We start from the raw sequence: 22,875 nt of genomic DNA on the forward strand, positions 1-22,875 counted from the left end.
GTTGGGCGCAGATATATGAAAGGTCTATCAGGGCAAAGTCAATGCCTTATAAGTGATAAACCAATAGCAAACTCCTTAAGAGGGAGTCACATGTCCTCATAGAACTGGAGTCACATCCAGGTAACTAATATTTTTCCTTCATGATCTTGCAGGTATCACTCATGAAGGCATAGTGCAGGAAGCCAAAAAGGTTTGGAATGGAGCGTCCTCGTTGCCCGGAGCTCCGGTGAGTCGACGATTATGGCCTGGGATTATTAGTCATCTAAATACTATGTACTTCGGCAGCTTGCCAACACGCAGAGAAGGTTCGGCCCTCCACACCTGAAGATGATGTTTGTTTGCGGTCAGTGCTGGAGAAACGGGCAACTGACAGAAGCTGACAAGAGTAAGAAGTTCTGTTCAGCGAAGGCCAGGCACACGTAAGTACTGCACGGATGAAGACCTGACTGTGCAGCAGACTTTAGAGGACAGCGTGGCCAATTGTTCTCTCTGCCACCCGCAGGTGGGCCAAGGACAGACGGGTGGTGCTTGTAAGTTCCCACGAGAGGAAAAAGTGGATCGCCATGAGACCGCTCCCCACAAAGAAGCCCATCCCATCTCAATTTGAGGTCAGTTCATCATTGGCCCTGTCGTGTTTTCAAGCGCCTTGGCTAAACATGTTCTTCAATCCAGATCTGCATGCACGTGACTGCCGGCAAGAAGTGCCAGTACATTGGGAATTGTACGTTCGCTCATAGTGTGGAGGAGCGAGACCTTTGGACCTTCATGAAGGATAGCAACAGTGAGTCAGCTCAGGATTTGAATTTGAATACAGGGAGCTCACGGTGATTCTGCTTGGTTTAGTTCCAGATATGGAAGTGCTGTATGAGCAGTGGCTGCTGTCCCAGAAGCCTGGCTGGAGCGACGAAACCTCCAATAGCTCTGTCAGGGAGAACGGGAAGCAGATCCACATGCCCACCGATTATGCAGAGGAAGTGGTAAGTGAATGCAGTGAGCACTGGAAAATGCTGTTCACCAGCTCAGTGAATTTGAGTCGTACTAGTTATCTAATTCATGGCTGTAATTTCTGGACTGTAAGCCGCTACTTTTTTCTCACGGTCTGAACCCTGCAGCTTATACAGCAACGCGGCTAATATATGGATTTTTCACAGGCTAAAAAGCATCATGCTTCCCAAATATTGAGCCTGGTCACATCAAACTGATGACATCACAGGTGCTTTATTGACCTTGAAGCGTTCAAAATAAGCTGTTTTCGCCCGCGTGTCCGCAGCATAGAGCTGATGTCCCGGTGGACCGGAGACGAGAAGTAGCAGCTGAGACCGGCTGTGGTGTCTTTGGAAACGCGGGTGAAAACAGCTAATTTTGAGCGCTTAATGTCAATAAAAAATGTGACAGAACGATTCAAGTTCAGAACATTGCTGAGTTTGTTGAGTTTGAGTCCGTCTGGATGCTTTTTAAGCACCACTGACCTTTCCACGGTTCCACCACTGCATCCGTGGCTTATGTATGAACAAGATCTGTTTTCTGTCTTGCATTTAGCGGGTGCAGCTAACTTTCCGGTGCTCTCTATAGTCTGGAATTTATGGTATTTAGCAGTATTTTTTTGTGAATTTTCATCATGGTCGACATGAGGTGTAGCTCAGTAGATGAGCAGTTATTGGATTTCTGGTCATTACACTCTATAAATATTATAGATATTTGTCATACTTACTTAAAAAAATAATAAATGCTTTATATTTATTTAAAATCACAACATTATGTATTGAAAATGATAGATGTGTATGAAAATAGGAGGAGGAAAAAATTAAATATTTGAATATGAAAAGGAACTGAAATGAAAATATTCCAAAAAATCTTAAAAATTTACCGGTGCAATCTAATAAGAATATTTTTACCTGAGGATTTTGTACAAATACAGATACAAAAGTCGCTAGTTTAAAAAAGAAAACTCAACATTACGATTTAACAATTTGAATAAATGAATAGATTCAAAGATGTTGAACTATGAGAGAAAATGAAACAATGGGAATATAAATAAAAACTTAATTTGTGCTTTCATTTGTCTTTGAGAATAGAAGAAATCGCTTGAGCATTTCTACACGCTGAGTGTTACACTGACTAACATATTACAACAGTTATTTTGAATGAGGTGTGCTTTTATTTTTAAATGCTGATCTTAAGGTTTTATTATGAACTACAACAAGAAAACGAAAAATGTTCTCAGGTGAGAACTGTGTGAGGGAGTCGGCGAGCATGTAACAGTTTGCTGTGTTCCGTCAGGCCGGTAATCACTGCTGGCTGTGCGGTAAGAACTGCAACAGTGAGAAGCAGTGGCAGCAGCACATCACTTCAGAGAAACACAAAGACCGTGTCTTCAACTCGGAGGACGACCAGAACTGCTGGCAGTATCGCTTCCCCACCGGCACTTTCAAAGTTTGCGAGAGGTAAGCCCGACCGGGCGTCCGTCTCGACGAGGGATTTCCTGACTTGACGGTCGCCGGCGTGTTTTCACAGGTTCCTCAAAGGGACGTGCACCGAGGACGACTTGTGTAAGCTGGCTCACGGCGAGCAGGAGCTCAAGGAGTGGATGGAGCGCCGGGAGTTCCTTTTGATGAAACTTGCCAAAGCCAGAAAAGATCACCTTATAGCCCCCAATGACAATGATTTTGGAAAATACAGTTTTCTCCTTAGAGACATTAAATAATTAAGCCACAATGATCCTGTATTGAAGATAAAAGAGAAGAAAGTTTGGTTCAAACACAAGTTGATCCCAGAGGTTTTCGGGGAGAGGGAAGGCCTCCAGATCTAAAGCATGCTTGTAAAAGCAGGGGTCTGCGTGCGACTGGTGGCTGGCTTCCTCTCATCTGAACGGCAGGAGTCCTTCCTAACAGTTCAAGTTCATACTTAGACACTGGTACTCACCGCTCCGTAGGAACGGTGTACAAACTAGCATGAGGCCGACAGAACCCGATCGTCTCCAGATGGACACTTCATATCTTAACATTTTGTCCCTGTCACTAGGTTTTATGTTTGAAATGAGTTATTCTTTGTTGTCCTCATCCTCCAGGTATCTGTATAACCAAGTTAATCGACACCACACCAAATAAAAACGTTTTTGGAATCCACGTCTTGATGTTTGCTGTCGTATGGGCATGTAATATTTGTGCTATATTCGATGACACCACCTGAGGGAGCAGTCTGAACCTCAGGTCTCAAGCAAGTCATTCGGTCATTCAACTGGAAGATGCCATTTCTTGCGGGGGAAAAAACAGCATCTCTGAGACACAACTACTTTGTTGAATTAAAACTACTACTAAACTACTAAAAAAGTTTGCTAGAATTTCGGCCGCTTGGCCTCAAAAGATCGATTCCCGTATAGTTTCAAGGGCAAATTATTCTAGACGAACTTCCCAGTTGAAGTAATTTGTAAGAATATACTCTTCAACTTGAGTAATAGTTAAGCCGAAAGTCTGTTGTACAAATACAGAAGTCTTCATGGGACGTTCCTGACTGTCCGGATTCACACATTTCAACATTTCCTTGAGAGAAAATCCTTAACAGTAGACAGAAGTCCGACATTACTCTCATGTTCAGCAGGTTTTTGACTATTAGGGAGTAAAGTTAGTACATTTTTACCAGTGAACTATGTATGCAGCATATTTTAACGATTTAAAAAATGTATAGTTCAAATAGTTCAGAAGAATCTGGCTTAATATTCATGCTCTGCAGGTGTTTAACCATAATTGAACAAAGTTCTGTACACCTTTACTGTAGAAATATTGTCTAATAAGTGCAGTGTACCAATATTTTCATTTCTTTAAAGGAAACCTTAGTTGACTTCATATTTGTATTCATCATGACTGCCAGTGAGCAAAGTTTCATACACTTTTACCGTACAAATATTGATTTGTCACAAGTCTGGTGTATCAACAAATAAATAAAAACAAACAAAAACGTTTTTAAATTTCTTTTTAAAAAATGTCAAAAAATCTGACTTTATATTCAGCATGACCTGAACTGCGAAGTGAGAAGGTTCAAGCATGTGTGTGTGTGAGACACACCGTAATAAATAAACGATGGTAAATGTGCTTCATTGAATATACGTTTATTTGGAATAAGTATGGAATATGTTGAAGATAATTTTTAGAATGTGTAATGTAACTGATCAGATGAACGTGGAGGAGCAGGAGGAAGGAAATGGCAGGCACAAACAAGTCCAACAACACTGGAAGGAGGGGGAAAAAAACCCCACAGGACCAGGAAGTGACTGAACAAAATAAAAGCAGAGGTGGAAGAGGCCGTGACAGATCATCTTCACGCTTGGAAAGAATATTTTTCACCATTCAAGTAACTAAGAAAGCAACGGCTTGTCGAGTCATTGCATGCGAGTCCAAGTCGAGTATCAAGTCATGACTAGTAATGTCAAGTCGAGTCTTTTATCACAAGCAAGTCCTCGATCTGGCGACGCGCTGAGTCAAGTCACTCAACTTGAGTCCCGTTTAAGACACAACACGTTTGTAATATCAATACGGTTTAATGAAATTAAATAAACACATTAAGAATGAAAATAAAAACATAAATGGTGCAGACAGTGATCATTAAAATAAATCATCTCGACGCTTCCGGCTCCATCATGACGTCAGAATGCGCTGCAGCTCCTCCACCTCCAGCTTCCACATGTGTCGGTGCAGAGCAGCGAGGTCCGACAGATCTGCCATCTTCACCGCGTGGATGAGCGGCACCGGGGAGACGCTCTGCACGGTCCCCATCACCATGACGTATTTACCTGCGCGTCGACGTCCATTTACAAAACAGTACAAGCCAAAAGGGTTCTTTGTTTTTTTGGGTTACCTTGCGACAAACACGGTTTCCCTTTCGGCACATTCCTCACTCCCTCGATCACAAACGTCCCGGTCTCATCCATCAGCAGCAGGGTGTTCTGATCCGACTGGACCTCCACCACCGTCCCCTGCAGCCACACCAGCGACACCCGGAGGTGTTGACCGCGACTCACTTTGAGCACACATCCGTCCACCTTGTCACCGCGAGTCTCTGCGTTCCTCAGCTGCGAGGAGAGGACCTTCACAGGCGGAGGATGCCTTGTTTCTCCGGGCTGTTTGTCCGCTTTCTGCATGACTGCAGGGCGCCATTGAGCGTCACTCCCGACACCGGAAGAGAAGCGACACCAGCCGTTTGACTTCCCGCCATAACACCAAAACCGGAAGTTGTCAAAGCGCCGCGGCATAATAGAATAAAGGCATTTCCGCCTCGTCACACGTAGGCAAATAACTTTCAGATGCGCTTGCACAACGAATTATTTGGAAACACTTATGTGTGAAACATCAAGTATAGTAGGCATCGCTCTTTTTTAAGATTAATATTTTGCATAACTATTGAGCGACAGATTTTTCTTGCAAAATTTTAGAAAATTTCGAGTGTATTTATAATAATAATATTCATAAGAATAACGAACAAAAGCAAATACTGTTGTACTTTCATGCCGTTCGAGAAGCGATTTGTTCAAAATCTGAATCGATTTTTCCCATTACAATGAATGGAAAACGAAATAATGCGTTCCAAGCCTTAAAATAGTCTTTTGTAGGAGTGAATGTAGAGTGTCTGCTGCAGGTGCGCTGTTCCTCTATGTGTGTGGCCGCTGCATGTGGGAGGGGTTGCCGAGTGAGTGACGTCTCTCCAGAAGTGAAGAGGTGCCCGGTGCGTGTCCAGCTCTGAATGTGCGCTTCTGTGCAGTTTGGCTGTGACAAAGTCATAAACCAAGTCACGCTCTGTCCCAGACTCGCCTCATCCCTGTCCCAGCTCCAGCCCACAACAGGACATCAAACCCTGGAGTGAGCGCTCCAGCACCTCCCCTGTGACACTCTACCACGGTCCAGTGCTGAGACAGGAAAGGTTTTACACCTCAATATGAAGAAAAAACAGTCAGTAAATGTAGCTAACGGGACACGTCTGCATACAGAGGCTGCGTCATACACAATAACAAAGTGCGTCGTGGGTCAGCTGATCGGTCTCCACACGTTATGGTTTTCTGGCTTTTTTCGAGGGCGTTCCAGTTCTGGATTTTCGTTCGAAATCTGAAGCAAAAAAATGTAGAAATTTCTGTTTGAATTCCAAGACGTTCGAAAGCCGAGGCACCACTGTAAAAGCTGCAGTGTAAAATCATGAGAAGAAAATATGTGACAAAAAAAAAAAAACAGGAATAGAAACAGGAAGCATTTCTGTGGATTATGTTGACTTCTTTCAAACTAGATGAGAATCAGTACTCATTGGCATGTTCCTCAAAACAACTCAGTATCTGTTTCATTAAATAAGTTTTATTTCTTTAAGAATAACTGAGGAAAAATGTTAGCAATTTCTGTACAATTGTTTCATATTTTTCACTTGGATTGGCTGAAAACCTTGGATGGTCAGGGCTGAGACATGGTACGCTGCCACTTAGTGCACTTTGAACCTTAAAAACAATACTATTAGTCCACAGGCGTCAGTCCATCTTCTTCCACCATAATCTGAGAAGTTCCTTTAAGCCTTTCTTCTGTGGCTCCACCGCTACATCCCAGTTCATCGTTGTCACAAAAAAAGAGGCACATTAGAAATACTGCCATTTCCCCAGCACTGTGTCTTTGATTGCATCGACAAACTGAACAGGCACCCAGTAGACCCAGTATTGAGACGCTTCAGTCGGACCCAACTGAAAGGCCTGTGGGTGGAGAGGAGGTGATCAGAGTTTATCTGTCAAAAATACACGTGTAAGATGTCAAATGATGCTCTTTTATAGGCCTCCATTTATGCATTGATACTTCTCTATCGGAGCAAAAACAAACAACACAATACACCGTAAATATAAAATCCCTTCCTTTGTAATAAGGATGCTATTATCCAGTCAAAAGCCTTTCTAATAAAACCATGATTTTGACACATTTTAAATGAGAACACACTTCCATCCACTCTCCACTTTATACATCTCTACAGACTGACACTGACACTTCAACTGTTTGAAGTCTTCACATACAAGTGGTGATGAAATGTTGGCTTCAACGCACAGTCACACTGTCTGACAAAAGTGGAGTTGAGAGAAACAATTACCATCATGTGATAGTCCTCGTGATCCTCGATGGGTTCAGACACAACATTTTTGATGGAGCCCATTGGGACCTTCTCTGTTCTCTCTGTAGAAAACCAAAAAAAAACAACATGACTTCCTTGTCTGTCCGTGACAAACATGTTTCATTATTCACATCGGGACCTTTAGCACCACTAACTGGGGACTTTCAGTTTCCATTTGACACAAGAACGCCAACATTGTTTTAGGTGAGTTTCCATTCTAAATATAGATGGAGACAAAGATGGTGACTCCACACCTGTGCACAAGGTCACTTCTTACACTGCACGTTTTTAATCTAAGATTTACATCCAATCTCGAAGACCAGAGCTTTTGTATGTGGTTTGTTTTATGTATTAATTTTATGTTTATTTAAAAAAAATCCAAAAACTATTGTCATCAATTACTACTTGTTAAAAAGTTGGGAACCGTGTTGTTGACATTGCTTATTTGTTTTTACTAAAAAAAATAGGTATTATGGTGCTAAAAAACATTAAAAGCAACATGCTTCCATGAGGACGAATGGGCACGGGAGGATAAGGACAGAATTCATTGAGGCATAAAAATAGATTCTTGACATTCAGTCGAATGAATTGGGTTTCAAAGATAACGTCTTTAAACATCCAGACCACGTTCTCTCTTCTTTCCGACCTCATGACGGTGTGTATTCTCATTTGGCTTGTTGCTTACGCACAGTGCCTCAACACTTCGGGAATGCTACCAAAACACAACATTGCAGAGCAAAACTCCACATGCAAGCAGCACAGGAGACTGAAAGCTGAGCCAGTGGCTCGCTGGTGGCTACTTCTGTGCCCAGTACATAGAACATTGAGCTCCAATTATGTTGGATGAAACTAGCAGCTGAAGCTTATAAATAAAATAAGTCCTCTATATAATGAAAAATCTATATTAAACATTTACATGACAGAAAAAAAGTCCGCAAAAACTCACCTCCAAGAGGGCGAGGTGTTTGCATTTTAAATCAGACAATAACAAATATACATGTGCTGGGTACAGGACAATCCATCCTTAAAATAAAACAGCTGCCCTTGCAGTTATTTCCAGACATCACCTCTGTTCACTTCCAGCCAAACATGGCTTAATTCAAGAGCGTGATGAGTTTGGACAGGAATATCTCATGCAAGACATGATCTCACCCTTTGTTCCGATCCACAGTTGATCCTGTTCCAGTTTAAATGTGAGTCTAACTTTTCCTCCGGACTTGTTGAACATTCCGGATAAAGGCACTGTCGGTAATCGCTCCTGTCGGGTTAGATGGAGTGGTTAGTATGAATCCTGAAGGTGGCGCACCGAACCACAAAGCTCTCACCTTTGCTCCTTTAATAGCTGGCATTATATCATCCGGTTTACCTTTGTCTAAAACTTTCCTGTGTTGCTGAAATTCAAGCGTCAAATATCAAACGTCATGAAGCTTCACGTTCATATTTGAAGTGATTCACCGTACCTTTTGTCTGCATAAAGGCTCCTTCTTGTTTTCTTCGGCCTTCACCTCCTGCTGAATGACCTCTTTGGGGGTGTTTACTGCTAAAACGTCATTTATTGTCGAACCTACCACCATGATTTTCGCCCCGCTTGTTATTTTAATGTCACGCAGCATCTTGTCCTCTGGAAGTAAACCTTTGTACATCACTTTCTGCATTGCCGGTGGAAGACCTGCGAGTGGGAGGACAGAAAAACAGTCTCAATGATGAAGATGACAGTCGATACGGACGCCACCTCACCAGTGAGAGAATGGATCTGCTCCTTTAGCTGCGCTCCGGTGCTGTTAACCGGAATTTTCAGGTCGTACTTATTCTTGTTCCAGATAATCTTCAAGTCCACCGTCTCCTGCTTGTCCTGCGCCTCGTCTCCATTGCTTAACTTAGAGTCCTGAGTTGTGGCGTCACCTGGATCCGACAGCGTCTTCTTGTGGATGCTCTCGGCAAACTCCGCTCCTTTTGGCTTTGCTTCGGTTTCCATCATAACCTCGTCACCTCCTGAAGGACACGGTGATGTTCAGTGTAAACACCTCACGGCGGTTTGTCACAACCATGCGCCTCACAAATGACCAACCTACATATCCAGGTTTTGATGCAATTTTACAATGTCCAGTCATTTTTAGATATATATTCTAGACACATATATTCTAGATACATATTCACCTCCAACTTAAAACAGATACTTCAAAAAAAAAACAATAAAAATCACCCCTTTATAGCTCGACATATGGCAACGTCACCCATCGTTTTATGACGCCAAAAAGGTACTTCTTTGTAAGTAAGGTTCGCGTAATATACACCACGCATTCGGTTTATTAAGAACACACTGTAACAGGTTAGAAGCAAACTCTCATGTTTGAGGCATTCACTGCCAGTTCCTTTAGGTTTAACACGTTTAACAGTGCGCTTCAGCGACGTGTTGTCATCGAATGACAAAGGGAAAATATGTTTTATGGTCGAATATGCGTCGTCATTTCAGTATTACAGTCATAAAACGAGTCATGGAATCCCGCCACGACCATTTACACTCCGACTACATTTGTGAATCAAGCTAAAAGTGCCCGGTTCTTTTACGAACGAACACTCACAGCGTTTCTGAATTTGTCTGACGTTAGCAACGGTGTCGTTAGCTCGCTACCACACTGGGGAGCGTTCTCAGAAAAACGCTGACTAAAGGAGACAGTTTCAAACCTTACGGCTGTACCAACATCGCGAATCTACTCGTCACTTTAATAGATGTGATATTTCATAAACGAGAATCGCGACAACGGGCGCCGATGTGGAGGAATTACAGGAAGATCTTGCCAGTACCCACCATCCTGGGTCGCCATGATGATTGTGTACAATCTGCTGGGTTTTCGCTGAGAGATTATATGAGCAGGATGGACTCTGTAGTCCAGGAAGCGCTCCTCTACAAGGACTACAGCTGTTTTTTCTGCCAAATATATACACTTTACATGCTATAGTATCGAAACGCCACAGTGTTTGTAACGTACTGTGACATTTTTACACACTTACAAAGCGGGCCAAAGTTTCAGCTTTTTGACAGTCAAACAGCATTCGGGCGTTCGTGCGGTCATATTACACATAAAGTCGTTTGGACTTTTAATATGTTCAGTTGTAGAAAGTGTTCTGCTATCGTTATTAGGAGCCAGTCATTTTTGCTGAGTCAAATCTAAGACTCGTTCCAAAAACGAACTTGTTCGGAAGGACGTGAACCATCTCAAGCTAAACATCATCTTTGTCAGCGTGGTGAGCGGAAACGACGGTGGCAGTTTCCTGTCAAATGTGTGGTATTTGTGTGTGTTTCCCTTATGAGCTTCTCCGAGTTATAGACTTATATAAATCAGTAAACTAAAATTATACAAACGTGGGTAAACAGGGTGTAAAAATACATGAGATTAGAGGTGAACTTCGAGTAGTTTAGAAGCAGTTTATCTATTCCAATCCATTACAAAGTAAAGTTGCGGGGAAAAAAAATTAAATTAGAAAAAATAAATGAAACAGCCTTATTTTATTTCACAATTTTATTTATTTAACTGACTCGCTGTATTTTATCTATCTATCCATCTATATAATAAAATGAAATAAAATGCAGTGTATACAGTGAAAAACATTTCACTTAAAAGAAAATAAGGCAGGTTTTGTAACCATCTTGTGCCCTCGATTTAATGCTGTTTACACCTTGACTGACACCTTCTAATCTACCTTGAAGCACTGTAATTTAGAGACATACTCCTGTAAACCCCAAATAAGTCAAGCAAAACTGGTTATGCCTGTAGATTCCGCCTTTTCTTTGTGCACGCAAAATGATTACTTGCTTCGAAGTAAGCATCGGTCTGCTGTTTTGCAGTATGTATCAGTGTAAACAGGCTGTCTGCGTTACCTTCACTTCACTGACAACTGCTCTGTCACACAATTTTGGGGGTGACCTATAAGCAGGGATTCACTTGTCGATAGCAGTGGTTCTTATATGACCTGTTTTTTTTTTTTGTTTTTTTTTGTAATTTAAATTATTAAAAACATTGAAGAAGAGTCTCTTCAATACCAACAGATATATTTTCCTGAAAGTCAATATGATAAAGAGTGAGTCATTCGTTTTAAATTTAAATTCCAATTCATATTATTTAAAAAAAATGAAAATATGAGTTGTAAGCCATGAATAGTCGCAGTACCTGCACATGACCGCTTGTCGGCAGCACAGCCTTTACAAACGCACCAAACCACGGCCACACGAAGAAGAGAACGAAGTCAGCCGAAGACCGCGAGAAGTATTTTTTAATTAAAGTCACAAGTTGTCATGGGTTGGTTGTATGACAGAAGAGGAGTGATATGAGAACTGTGCCGCACTTATTCTCCGCTGCTTTCACTTTCCTCTGCGGAGCTCCCGCTGCTCCCAGCGCACCGAGCTGTAACTACACAGAAACTACTCAGAAGACACCTTATTTTCTGGGACATGACTGATGCGGAATTGGAAAAAGCAGCGCATTTGTTGAGCAACTGTGTCGAGAAAACCGAGAAACTATTTTTAATATGCTTCTTTAAGCGTTAAAGGGAGTCACCATGGCAGACAGACGGACTTTCAATGTCGTTATTTTGGGTGTTGGGTTCCTCTTTGTTTTTACAGCCTTCACAACATGCGGGAACATTGAAGTAAGTCAACAACTCTTTGTTTTCTAACGCTCGAGCGACTTAAAAACACATTGTAGCTCAATACCAGGCTTCCAATTTTTAACTACATTCATTTAATACCACTGCAAACGCAGTGAAATACATGGCTTTTGCTCATGAACTTGCCACAAAAGCTCAAGTTCATCTCAACATCACATGTCTGCCGTGCAAGCCAATAAGAAAGAGGCGAAGCAACTTGTGATTCCAATTGCCTCTAATAGCCACCAACTTGAGGAGCAAGTCCTCTAGGAGACATTAATGCATTTTATGTGGTGTGATTCGCAGCAAACTATTGTGAAGAGCCTGCAGAATGAGACTTTCAATGGGAGCGGATACCACAGGCAGGTTTTCACTTTAGTGGACGTCCTCTCATGTGTCAATAAGAATGTGGAGAAAAGTAACGCTGTCTTTAATCCACAGTCTGGGCATCATCTATGGGGTGTTCTCCTTCTCAAATCTACTGGCACCTATGTTCGTCTCCATCGTTGGACCTAAGTTGACCATGTTTTTGAGCGGCCTCCTTTACAGGTATCACAGGAGCGATCGATAAGCTGTACCTCCCTCTAACTTAATCCCTATCTTCTCTGTCTAGCGGTTACATCGCCGTGTTCATCGTCCCCTACACGTGGTCATTTTACTTCACCTCTGTACTGATTGGCATTGGAGCGGCAAGTAAGTCCACCAACTTTTCACATGCAGATTTTTGGACTGAAACTCACCCAAGGCAGCAAATGAATCTATCATTCTACCCACTTAAACGGATTAGGATACGGCTTGATCAGCTAGCACACCCCGATTCTATGACCGTATGAATCAGCTTCCAATTACAAAAGTGCACGTGTCAACATTTTATTCATACATTATGTATTCATAAAAAAGATACTGCACTCACAGACTGACTGCTGTTAAAATGCGGTTTAATGGTGCATACCGACTCGGGGATCATGCATATGAAGAGGTTTTTCCTAAACCACTTGCTTAAAATTAAGAACCGCTTCTGCCAGTAAGAAGTAAATACTCAACATTCCTCTGTTGACTGTTTACTCAAATAAACTATGAGTGAAAGTGACTCTGGACCGTTTTTATCGCAGCGTGATGAATTTTGATCGTGCCCCCGGGCTCCCGCTCCGTTAGATATATTTCTGAGGCATCGCAGAAAAGATGATTTTTCACTCCACACTGGCAATTAACTGCTGCTTATTCATTTCATTAAAATCTCTCCCTCAAATGACCGCTTTTCTCATGGCTCTCCTGCAGTGCTCTGGACGGCACAAGGACAGTTCTTGGTGGAGAACTCCGAGGCCTCCACCATCAATAGGAACACGGGGGTGTTCTGGGCTCTGTTGCAGTGCAGGTACACCAGCATGTCGCCTGTTATTAAGACTTGTTTTGAACCTCCCCTGAAATCACTTTTCTTTTTTTATAACCAGGTGAGGCACATCTGTGAATGAATCATCTTCATGCAGTCGTAATGTTTTTTTCAAATATAATGGGGCAAAGCTAAATGTAACACACAGAACTCACAGACAAGCTGTATACCATAGTGATGGGTGGATGAGGCTTCATGAAACAGTTTTGCAGGTCACTAGGTGGCGCTCTTTGTTTAGAAATGATGTGAGGTTACAGTTAACTAGTGCAATTTACAGAAGACAGTGCCATATAGAGGCCTTTGAAAATGAACCTCAATCCTCGATCTTAACCCTCAACCTCATTCCTCAAAACCAAGAGCTTAGGAGGATTTTGTTCCCAAGAAATGGGACACTCCTTAATGTAGGTTCAGGTAAATGCATATAGGCTGCAATCTCGAGAAAACAACATTACAGCTGATATAACTTAACCAATATTGACATAGTTCGTCCGCACCAGCCGCTTATTACAGAACGTCATAAAATAAAAATAAATATTATGCAATGATGAGAAAAAAGAAAAATCCATAAAATGGACATGAACTAAGATAATTTTCCATCACTATTGATGAAGAAAATATTTACATTTGTAGCTTGGCCTCTTTGTTTTCAGCTCCATTAAAGATACTTCGCAAAGGATTCCTCAATACTGACCTCCCTCAAGATTGAGGAAGCTATGTTCCTCAATCCTGTTCCTCAGTTGAGCTTCCTAAGAAAAGAGAACAGTCCTTGCTCCTTGCGAGAATGTGCATTTTTGAGGATTAAGTTTGAGGTTAAGGAAGGAATAGGAACTCACCCTAACTCACAGACTGGTGGCTTCTAGCCAAAAAGGATTTCATCACACTGTCTGCTCTAAACTGTTTGGACTAGAGCAAGTAATTCAATGAAACATCACAGCATTTCTAAACAATAAGCAAAAACAAGGACACTGTTTTAAAAACCCGACAATTCTGTTTCATGATACCTCATCTACCCATGGCTAGTAAATGCTAGTTATAGGTTGATGAGGCTTCATGAAACCGTACCCTATTTTTCAAATATCAGTAGGTGGCGCTCTTGATTCAAAAAATAATGTGAAGATTCACTGAAATGGTTGATCTGTGAAAAATAGGACAGTGTTTCATGAAACCTCATCTATGCATCACTGGTTTAAAGAGCACAATCACAAGAGAGTTAGATAAACACAAAAATGGACCTAATTCAGTCGGTCAGAATAAACACAAAATTGTCTATGGCATTAATACTACAAAAGCTCTCCATTGCTCCAGTAACAAAGACACATATACTGTATGTAAAACACTGTAGCAAGCACAGGTACATCAAACACACTACTCCAGTCTCATCACATTCATTCAACACATAAAGATTCATCATAAACTTGTCATATTGTCAAAGAAACACACAGCCAAACACACTCTAGACAGGTAGAGACAAATCCAACATCAAAGACACATTGTCTTTGTCACATATGTGCTCTAACAAAGGATCATCGTGGACTCTACTCATCCCCACTATGCACTGTTCTCCCTCCTGCCATCCGGCAGACGGTTCTGTAGCATCCGATGCAGAACCACCAGATTCAGGAACAGTTTCGTTCCTGGTGCTGTCAGGCTGCTGAACGTTGGACAGTACCTGCAATACTGTTTATTTGTACATCTTCTTCACTAGTATTTATCTCATATTTATTTATTTTTGGACATATAGTTTTGTTTTTGGAAACCGGAGGCCTCAGACCCAAATTTTGTTGCCATAATATAGTGATATGTTTTTGTGCAATGACAAGTCTAAGTCGAAGTCTAACAGATGCATGGGAAACACACGTCCTCTTGTCTTGTATACACAATGTAAAATAGGCACATAACATTTCCATTGTCAATCATATAGACCAATAAAACATAGCTAAACACGTACAACTCAAAATGTATTTTCATAAGTAACACACTCACTTAGTCATATAAACACTGCATCACACACAACAGTGAAAAACCCCCCCACAAAACAGAGAGTAGTTTAATTCATTACACCATAAAACGGGAGTGTTCAGGTTAGACATTGCGGTCTCATAGCTCCACGTCCTACACAACAAATCGCGGCTCAGTGTTTGTAAATTCACTTTGGTTCAAACAGCTTTATTATTTCCCGACACCGTGTCATTACAACTTTGTTATTCATTTGTCAGCCGACAGCAAGCCCGCCCACCTCCTCCAAACAGGTGACTTATGTTCCCCTCACAAACTTGGCTCGCTGCTGTCGCGCTCCGGCTCGGACAGCTAATTACTTTTGGTTAAATTATGCAAATTAAATTAGCGTAATAATTACATTGGCTGTCATATCTGCCGAAGCTCACAAAAGGGCAGCGTTAATCTGAGTGTGCAGCGGGGGAATCCTGCCACGGCAAACTTCTTTCTTCACACACACACACACACTCCGTCGACCGAGGCCCTAATATTCCTCCGCGGGCCGCGCTAATTGCTCATCTGCATCTTTTACTTTAGGTGATATTTCATTAATAACCAACAGATCACAGACGTTGCCTGCATTGCCGGCGCCGGATTAAGAGACGCGGCTGGACTGGACTTCTTAATAATCGTCCTCAGACATCTGTTTTAAAAGGTCGGGCTGGTGGGACCCACCAACTAAAAGGTCAATATTTAAAACCCTAAAAGGCCCGCAGAGTTTCTGAGGATCTCCAAAGCAATTAAATGTTAACTTCATAAATCTCAAACATAGCCGCTCGGATTATGGGAAAACAATTCGGAATGACTTATCTTGTTGTGGCGTTTCACAGAAACAAAGGGTCAGTTTTAAAAAATTAATCCCTCCACTTATTCCCAGTATAATTTGGATTACAGTATTTACACACACAACGTAGCGGCAGCTTTTTGTTTTATTTATCATCTGGAACATGGATTAAAATTAATTATTTTGAGGGAGCAATAAAACATGTCTGCGGGGATTTGAGCTGCTACAGTGTGCCGTGAAATTCAAGTCATTTTAGGAGGAAAACTAATGTCTTGGGACAAAATAGATTGTTGTGTTTATTGTTGATATGCGTGTTGACTTGACGGGTTACGTTTTATGCAAACTTTCAACTCTCAAGTGTGTTAAGGGATTTTGTATCCTCCCTGATATGTGTGAATATGTGCTGCTGTCCTAATAATGTTTTGTTTATAACAAACACAGAGACCCAAAATGTACTGCAACACATCAAACTCATATTTCAAACCATATTTACATGTTATTCTGCAGCATGCTGTTTGGAAATCTTTACATTTACTTGGACTGGAATGGAAAGTCTGAAATATCAGGTAAGAAATATCATTTTTGTTTGAATAAAAATGATAGATGTGTTGATCTTTTGACCTTTTTTTTGTTAGAGTCCAGCAGGAAAAACATCTTCCTCTCCCTCCTGGTGGCCTCCATCCTCGGGACGCTGAGCTTCTTGATCCTGAAGAAGGATTTTCATGAGGAGGACATACTCACAGAGGACGAGGGGCAGTCCCTTCTCTCTGGGCCAGTCATGTAAGTAAAAAAAAAATGCTCATATTCAAAGTAGCTGTGGGATTTGCACACAACCTGAAGGTTGAGAAGATAGAAGGGTAGTTATTATGAGTAGCACTCAAAACCATGCTGTCAGTGAAAGAGAAACCACTCGGCTGCTCAAATAGTCACAGTTATGTTGTATAACTACCAGATATAGTGTGTATCTTTCATTTCTCCAGCTGTAAAAATCAATCGAAACCCGTGCAACTTGTGAATGACTGTAGCCATGAAGGAGTTTCCAGTGTGGAGCTTGTAAAGATGGACTGTATATAATGGAGGGATCACCTCAGACGACTTATATATGTGTAGCTACAAAAAATTGGTTTTCTATTCACATGCTATGATGTTATCATCCGACTCCGATTCCTGTTCATGTTTTTTTTTTTTTTACTGATAAGCAAATAACACGTGTTGTTGTTGAGATCAATTTGAGTTCCAGTTTTCTTTGCAAAGGAACCACTGTGACTTTATTTTTCCAGATTTAACTGTAATTTTTTGTTAGCATTTTCATTTGATTTGTCATGTCCATTTAGAAATGACATTTTTCCTTTTTTTTTTTTTTCTAGGTAAAAATGTATCATAATCAATTAAAAATGTAGAGTTTCAAAGTTAATATTAGGGAATATAATTCACAAAATTATTGAAAAACCAATGTAGATTTTGATATTTGAAGTATAACTCGTGTTATGAATTAGATAATGGAATTTCAGAATTAAAAAAGCTTAAATGTTGTTCACATTGAATATAAAATCAATGGCATTGATTTTAAGTGGAGCTCTGAAAAGTTAAACTATCTGTGCAACTAGTGTAAGAGACTTTAGTCTGCTATTTCTGCAGGTAAATGTTCATAGGAACATCATTTCTCTGAATTATTTGCTGCTATGAGCAGATTGTGTTTTTGGCTCCTAGACAAGGTTTGATCCACTTTTGTTCCCCGACGTGTGTGCAAGTGTTAGCAAGCAATTCCATGGGGAAGCACACTTAAGTTGAAAAACGCTGCACTGCAGGCGTTCAGGATTTGGAGGATTGCTACTAATCTACAACTTCCATCTCTAAATGTGTCTTTTACTCCGCCAGCCTTTTCACTTAAAGGCAAAAAAAACACTCTTGTTTGTGTCTGCACTTTCCTTTAATGGATGTGTTTCGTCTGTTGTGCAGGTATAAACACCGAGCAAATACCGCCCTGCAAGATGCCAAGTTGGAATTCAGTAAGTTCCATCACACTTCAGGGTATACTCAGCATTATATCAACCATATTTCCGTGGTGGTTAGTGGCAGATGTCACGATGATAAATACAAGAGGTGACTTTCTCACTTTCACCGACTCTTTTCCTCTTTCCTGTGACAGCTGTTGCCAATCTGGAGTGCAATTTGGCTCCACATCTTGTTGTGTAAATGAATATATATTCTTGGAGAAGAGTTCATAAGCATGACATGAAAACATACATTAAATTCTTAACATATTTTATTAAATTTCTTTAAATAAAACAGTCATTTTTTTATACTTAAAATACTTATAAAATCTAAAGTAATGCAGTAACACTTATAATATTGGCACCTCTGATTCTGTTGGGCAGCTTTTAGCAACTTCAACTAAGCCAAATCCTGATTTAAACCAGGACTGATTTGTCAGTGAAGAATCAGTAAAGCTTGTAAACAGGCTCCAGTGAAAGAGCAATATCCTTCCTGATTGTTTTGTGTCCTGTGAAGCTTTATGTCTTTGTCTTCCCATGTTTCCCTTCGAAGGGCGACAACTTTTGTTTTTTCTAATTCAACAAAGAAGCCAGCTCTGATTCTGAGTACGGTAAATTCTGGAAAATGGAGCGCAGTAAATATTTTACTGCTTGAATATAGTGACATTGAGGTAATTCGGACGGGGCGAAGAAGAGAGTGCAGTCTAGGTGGAACGGGTGGAGACCACTGACAGGAGTGATATGTGACTGAAGAGTTGCAACAGGAGAGACAGGAAAGTAAGTGCCATGAATATGGTTTCGAGACTCTGAAGACAAGATGTAGAGTTAGAAGTGTCCTCAATGAGAGTGACTTATCGAGTAAGAAGGCCAGGCTGAGATGGTTTCAACGTGTGGAGAAGAGAGACATGGGAGTAAAGAAGGACATGGAGATGGTTGGTGGAACTAGTCACACACAAGATGTCAGCATTTTCTATCCTGTGAGGTCTTTGTTTCTGGGGCAGCATTCCTGCCACCCTTGATTTTCTCTGGATTTTTCTATTTTATCTGGACATCTACAGATTGACCACATGACCTTTGCAAAGGCCTGAGCGAAGCGTACTGTTTTTTTATACTTAACACCAGAAGAAGATCCATTGATGCAGTCAAACCCACTCTCGCCCAAACAGAATATCTCACGGTCAGCACTGTAGTCAGTAACCATTTATTCAGCAAATATATTTTGCTGATAGATTAATAATTGTGTGTAAGTGGTAAACTCCAACTCAAACGTGCAACTGTATGGTGGAAATATGGATTTTAAAGCTAAACAAAATGACAGAAAATGGAAGTTGCAGAGGAGCAAAAAATATATTTGATACTTGGGAAAAAATTGAGAACATTTCTATGAATTCATATTAAACATATGTCAATACTCAATACCTGAATTATCTAACATAAGTGGAATATGTACACATAAGTGATAGACATGCTCAATTAGTGATAGGCAGATGAGGCTTCATGAAACAGTGTCATCATTTTCAGAGCCCAGTAGATGGCACTCTCGGTTTAAAAATGACGTGAGGTTTCTCTGAAATGGTTGTTCAAATCCAAAGATGTTAGAGCAAAGAGCGCCATCTAGTGGTCCCTGAAAATGAGGACACTGTTTCATGAAGCCTCGCGATACTCTATCTCATTTCATCATGGATGTTATGGTTATGGCATCACACTCATAATGTACTGCACCTGCAATTGGTGTTAAGTTTCTGTGTTTTTTTTTTGCATCAATTATTATTATAATTCTCTGCTAATAAATGAACGTGTTGAAGCCCACAATAATAAACACAGAAAACATAGTTCTTGTCTATGATACTCTTGAATTTCCCACTTTCACCTCACTAACTGCGTCTTTTCGATCGCCAATATAAAATATGGCGGTAATGAGAGTTGACTGTTTCCCAGGAACGATCCTGCAGCTGGTCAACACCAGGACCATCTTCCTGCTGAGCCCCTGCATGGCCTACAGCGGTGAGTCCAAAGAAAACCTGTCTGTTTTCGCTGTTAGCACCACCCCTCTTTCACCCCCCTCCAGGTCTCGAGCTGTCGTTCTACAGCGGCGTGTACGGGACTTGCATCGGAGCGACGACGCAGTTTGGGAATAAAGCAAAAGGTTTGATTGGGATCTCTGGGATCGTGGTGGGCATCGGCGAGATCGTGGGTGAGTTTGAGGAGGCGCAGTCTGGGGGTGGATGTTCTGGTACTGATGCCAGGTGCCCACCAGGTGGAGGATTATTTGGACTGCTGTGTAAGAACAGCCACTTCAGACGGACCTCAGTGGTCTTCCTGGGGATGGTCGTTCATTTCATCGCCTTCTACCTGATCTTCCTCAACATCCCCGGCGACGCCCCGGTTGTGTTCTCCACCACAACACAGACGACTCCGTTCCTGACTCCCAGGTAGCTGCCAGCAACTTTGTCAACTGTAATTCCTGCTTTGATCTCCCTGACAATGACTCTCCTCCTCAGTGCTTCCGTCGCCCTGCTGTGCAGCTTCCTGCTCGGACTGGGCGACAGCTGCTTCAACACACAGCTCTACAGCATATTAGGCTGTGTTTACGCCGAACAAAGCACGCCTGCATTTGCCATCTTCAAATTCATCCAGGTAATCCCCAGTCGCCAATTTACAGACATTGTTAGCGGAGCAGAGCAAAGCCGGTCTCAACATTCTTGTGTGGCGGAGTGTGAAATAAATTCACCTGAAACTCCATTAAAATAAAAACAAGCACACACTTTCAAATTGATGCTTCCTTCACTCTTGTTTTGGGGAGAAGTGTACGAATAAAGTTCCATAAGTCTAGTGTCATTACAAAGCAGTTGCAGTAGCAAGTGTAAAAGCGGTTTAATAAGTTACACATTTGTGCATTATAAAAGTAAAACAAGTGAATAGTACTATTGATGGGGTGGAGGTCAAAGTACGAGTAGAGATGAGATCATAATAAAATGAGGAAATTGCAGATGAAGATAAGGTAGCTAGAAAGGGTTTGTAAAAGAAGCATTGTAGGAATGGAGGTAGTTGTAGTTGAGTTTACTGTATAAGATGCAGAAGTTGTGGTGCTTGTAGGCAGTAGGAGTATAGCAAGTGGTCGTGCTGAAACTTGGTACATGGTGGCGAAGTTGGTACATGGAAATTCTCAGTAGCGCCCCCTGTAGTGTTGCTAGTTGAAGTCAATGACTTACACTAAAAGAAAGAATGGCGCTTCATCTGGCGGGTTTCTAGGGTTCATTTATGACTGATGGCTAGATGAGGTTTCATGAAACAGTGTCCTGGTTGTGATTTTGAGAGGTCTGCCATCTAGTGGGCTCTGAAAATGAGGACACTGTTTCATGAAGCCTCACAAGCCCATCACTACTTTCAGCACCACTGAGAATAGCTTTTGTGGACGTTGCCATCTTATTTTCCCACTGAAACACGCTGAACTTGACTGTCATGGTGCCGACGCTCCACGTCTGAGCTGAACAATTTCAAGAAGTTCCGGATGCCTCGCAAAATGGAATCATTTGTTCCTTTGAGGTTATTTTGAACACAGACAAACCAACGGCCTCGAAAACATGACACACATTAACACTCACCTTGTCTCCGCAGTGTTTGTCAGGGTCGCGTCTTCTTTTGAAGATAACTTAATTCAGAAGGTCCAACTCAAAGGTGCTCCATCCTGATGTTGAGCTCCGAATCTCCTGTCCTCTCACAGTCGGTGTTTGCGGCCGTGGCGTTCTTCTACAGCGGCTACCTGCTGCTGATGTGGCAGCTCCTGCTGATGGTGGTGCTGGGCTTCACCGGAACGCTGTGCTTCTTCATCGTGGAGCGGATGCAGAACGGAGCCACGGACGTGCAGGAGTACTGACGTTTAGGAAAGAAATGTTTTTATGCAAAGTCAAATACATTCCAATAACAACATTGAGATGGAAATCGAAGGCACTGAAGCAGTTTTTCGCACTTATTTTTGCTGTAATCGATCAGTATCTGCTGAAACATTTCATTTCCTTTTTGCTGGAATATTAATGTCTGTATTAACACTGCTTTTTAAAACACATTTTCAATTTTAATGTATTAGCAACACATGCTATGACTAATAAAGTTTTTTTTTAACGTTTTTACATGTACTTCTGAGTGTTGCTTTCATGGACCTGAATCCACTTTCAACCCGCTTGTGTCTGTCTGACTTAAATACCCCCAAACAATGATTAATCCACTGGCTGTATGTGTGCTTTGCTAAAGAGCAGCCGGGCAATTCATCAAAAATAGAGGTGTCGCGGCCCGAAAGGTTCCACTTTACCACGCAGGTAATTGAGTATTGATCACATTCTAATGAGAATAAGCACTTGCCGGTGTGATGAGGAGTCAGATAACAGTGAGTCTAAGTGAACAGGAGTGACAGGAACAGTTGGGCCGGGAAGATTCTGAGTAGGAAAAACCTTCACTTATGAGAGGAGTGAGTCATCATTTGATGCACTGCCTCATGGCTGAACATGAAGTTCAATATGACCCTGAAACACTATACAAAAACCTGCAGTTCAGACCACAGCAGCGAACATTTCTAAAGCCAGAGACAATTCAGTTGGTGTTTGAATTATAGAGGGACAATTTTCACACAAAGCGTCTTTGTCGATAGTCAAAAACAAATCTCTCCTATCACTAACATGCAACTTTTATGTTTATTATAGCACAGCAAAGTAGTGAAGGGCTGATACGGTCTCATGAAACAGTGTCCTCATTTTCAAAGAGCAGTAGGTGGCGCTCTTGGTTTGTAAATGATGTGTGTGTGTCATGTGATGTCATACAAAGCTGACAGTGCCATCTTGTGCTCGCTGAAAATTAGGTCACTGTTTCATGAAGTCTCATCGACTCATCACTTACAATTGAAAGCATAAAATGAGTTTTTTTAACCACCAGAACAACTATGTCAAAGACAC

General features: G+C 41.5%; 4 protein-coding genes across 15 annotated transcripts in view; 2 read left to right on the forward strand and 2 right to left on the reverse strand.

Annotated features, from left to right (window-relative positions):
* The window catches only part of zc3h7a (zinc finger CCCH-type containing 7A), a 32,379-nt gene extending 29,258 nt beyond the window's left edge, over positions 1-3,121 (forward strand). For all 6 annotated transcript variants that reach the window (XM_053850813.1, XM_053850817.1, XM_053850815.1 and 3 more), the window contains 7 exons: positions 153-226; positions 286-419; positions 503-608; positions 673-781; positions 844-977; positions 2,281-2,444; positions 2,515-3,121. In XM_053850813.1, coding sequence (XP_053706788.1) covers positions 153-226; positions 286-419; positions 503-608; positions 673-781; positions 844-977; positions 2,281-2,444; positions 2,515-2,704 — 911 coding nt within the window. In that variant the 3' untranslated portion in view covers positions 2,705-3,121. The remainder of the gene's footprint in view (positions 1-152; positions 227-285; positions 420-502; positions 609-672; positions 782-843; positions 978-2,280; positions 2,445-2,514) is intronic.
* A 1,424-nt stretch (positions 3,122-4,545) lies between these two features.
* On the reverse strand, positions 4,546-5,203 carry rmi2 (RecQ mediated genome instability 2). The gene is made up of 2 exons (XM_053852526.1): positions 4,852-5,203; positions 4,546-4,786 (listed from the first exon to the last, which is right to left on the reverse strand). The coding sequence occupies exons 1-2, from the start codon at positions 5,132-5,134 to the stop codon at positions 4,632-4,634; spliced, it is 438 nt and encodes a 145-aa protein (XP_053708501.1). The 5' UTR covers positions 5,135-5,203; the 3' UTR covers positions 4,546-4,631.
* Positions 5,204-6,305: 1,102 nt separating this feature from the next.
* ubfd1 (ubiquitin family domain containing 1) lies at positions 6,306-10,061 on the reverse strand. 5 transcript variants are annotated; one of them, XM_053851770.1, is made up of 7 exons: positions 9,191-9,650; positions 8,860-9,114; positions 8,583-8,791; positions 8,448-8,513; positions 8,275-8,380; positions 7,102-7,184; positions 6,306-6,715 (listed from the first exon to the last, which is right to left on the reverse strand). In XM_053851770.1, exons 1-7 carry the CDS (start codon positions 9,231-9,233, stop codon positions 6,605-6,607), a joined length of 873 nt encoding a protein of 290 aa, XP_053707745.1. In that variant the 5' UTR covers positions 9,234-9,650; the 3' UTR covers positions 6,306-6,604. The 5 variants fall into 5 exon arrangements, with proteins under 5 accessions (XP_053707745.1, XP_053707746.1, XP_053707748.1 ...); XM_053851771.1 differs by lacking the exon at positions 9,191-9,650 and adding an exon at positions 9,932-10,061 and having other exon boundaries at positions 6,307-6,715; XM_053851773.1 differs by lacking the exon at positions 9,191-9,650 and adding an exon at positions 9,705-9,811 and having other exon boundaries at positions 6,307-6,715.
* LOC128751032 (UNC93-like protein MFSD11) lies at positions 9,007-22,040 on the forward strand. Of its 3 annotated transcripts, XM_053851767.1 has the most exons (13): positions 9,012-11,769; positions 12,073-12,128; positions 12,208-12,315; positions 12,380-12,459; positions 13,045-13,141; positions 16,443-16,501; positions 16,571-16,715; positions 17,895-17,944; positions 19,868-19,933; positions 19,998-20,123; positions 20,187-20,361; positions 20,431-20,566; positions 21,654-22,040. In XM_053851767.1, the coding sequence occupies exons 1-13, from the start codon at positions 11,680-11,682 to the stop codon at positions 21,804-21,806; spliced, it is 1,341 nt and encodes a 446-aa protein (XP_053707742.1). In that variant the 5' UTR covers positions 9,012-11,679; the 3' UTR covers positions 21,807-22,040. The 3 variants fall into 3 exon arrangements, with proteins under 3 accessions (XP_053707744.1, XP_053707741.1, XP_053707742.1); XM_053851769.1 differs by having other exon boundaries at positions 9,007-11,769; positions 19,998-20,361; positions 21,548-21,656; XM_053851766.1 differs by having other exon boundaries at positions 9,009-11,769; positions 19,998-20,361.
* Positions 22,041-22,875: the final 835 nt, after the last annotated feature.

This window comes from Synchiropus splendidus, chromosome 19, assembly GCF_027744825.2.
Source record: "Synchiropus splendidus isolate RoL2022-P1 chromosome 19, RoL_Sspl_1.0, whole genome shotgun sequence".
Taxonomy (NCBI): Eukaryota; Metazoa; Chordata; class Actinopteri; order Syngnathiformes; family Callionymidae; genus Synchiropus; species Synchiropus splendidus.

Excerpts from the sequence above, each read along its gene's own strand:
- rmi2 (XM_053852526.1), bottom strand. The coding sequence starts at position 5,134 with ATGCAGAAAGCGGACAAACAGCCCGGAGAAACAAGGCATCCTCCGCCT. Across the intron at positions 4,787-4,851 it reads GAAACCGTGTTTGTCGCAAG|GTAAATACGTCATGGTGATG; the intron begins GTAACCCAAAAA and ends GTCGACGCGCAG.
- ubfd1 (XM_053851770.1), bottom strand. The coding sequence starts at position 9,233 with ATGACTGGACATTGTAAAATTGCATCAAAACCTGGATATGTAG. Across the intron at positions 8,381-8,447 it reads CAGCTATTAAAGGAGCAAAG|GAGCGATTACCGACAGTGCC; the intron begins GTGAGAGCTTTG and ends CTAACCCGACAG. Across the intron at positions 7,185-8,274 it reads ACTGTGGATCGGAACAAAGG|AGAGAACAGAGAAGGTCCCA; the intron begins GTGAGATCATGT and ends GGTTTTCTACAG.
- LOC128751032 (XM_053851766.1), top strand. The coding sequence starts at position 11,680 with ATGGCAGACAGACGGACTTTCAATGTCGTTATTTTGGGTGTTGGGTTC. Across the intron at positions 12,129-12,207 it reads AATGGGAGCGGATACCACAG|TCTGGGCATCATCTATGGGG; the intron begins GCAGGTTTTCAC and ends TTTAATCCACAG. Across the intron at positions 12,316-12,379 it reads TTGAGCGGCCTCCTTTACAG|CGGTTACATCGCCGTGTTCA; the intron begins GTATCACAGGAG and ends TTCTCTGTCTAG.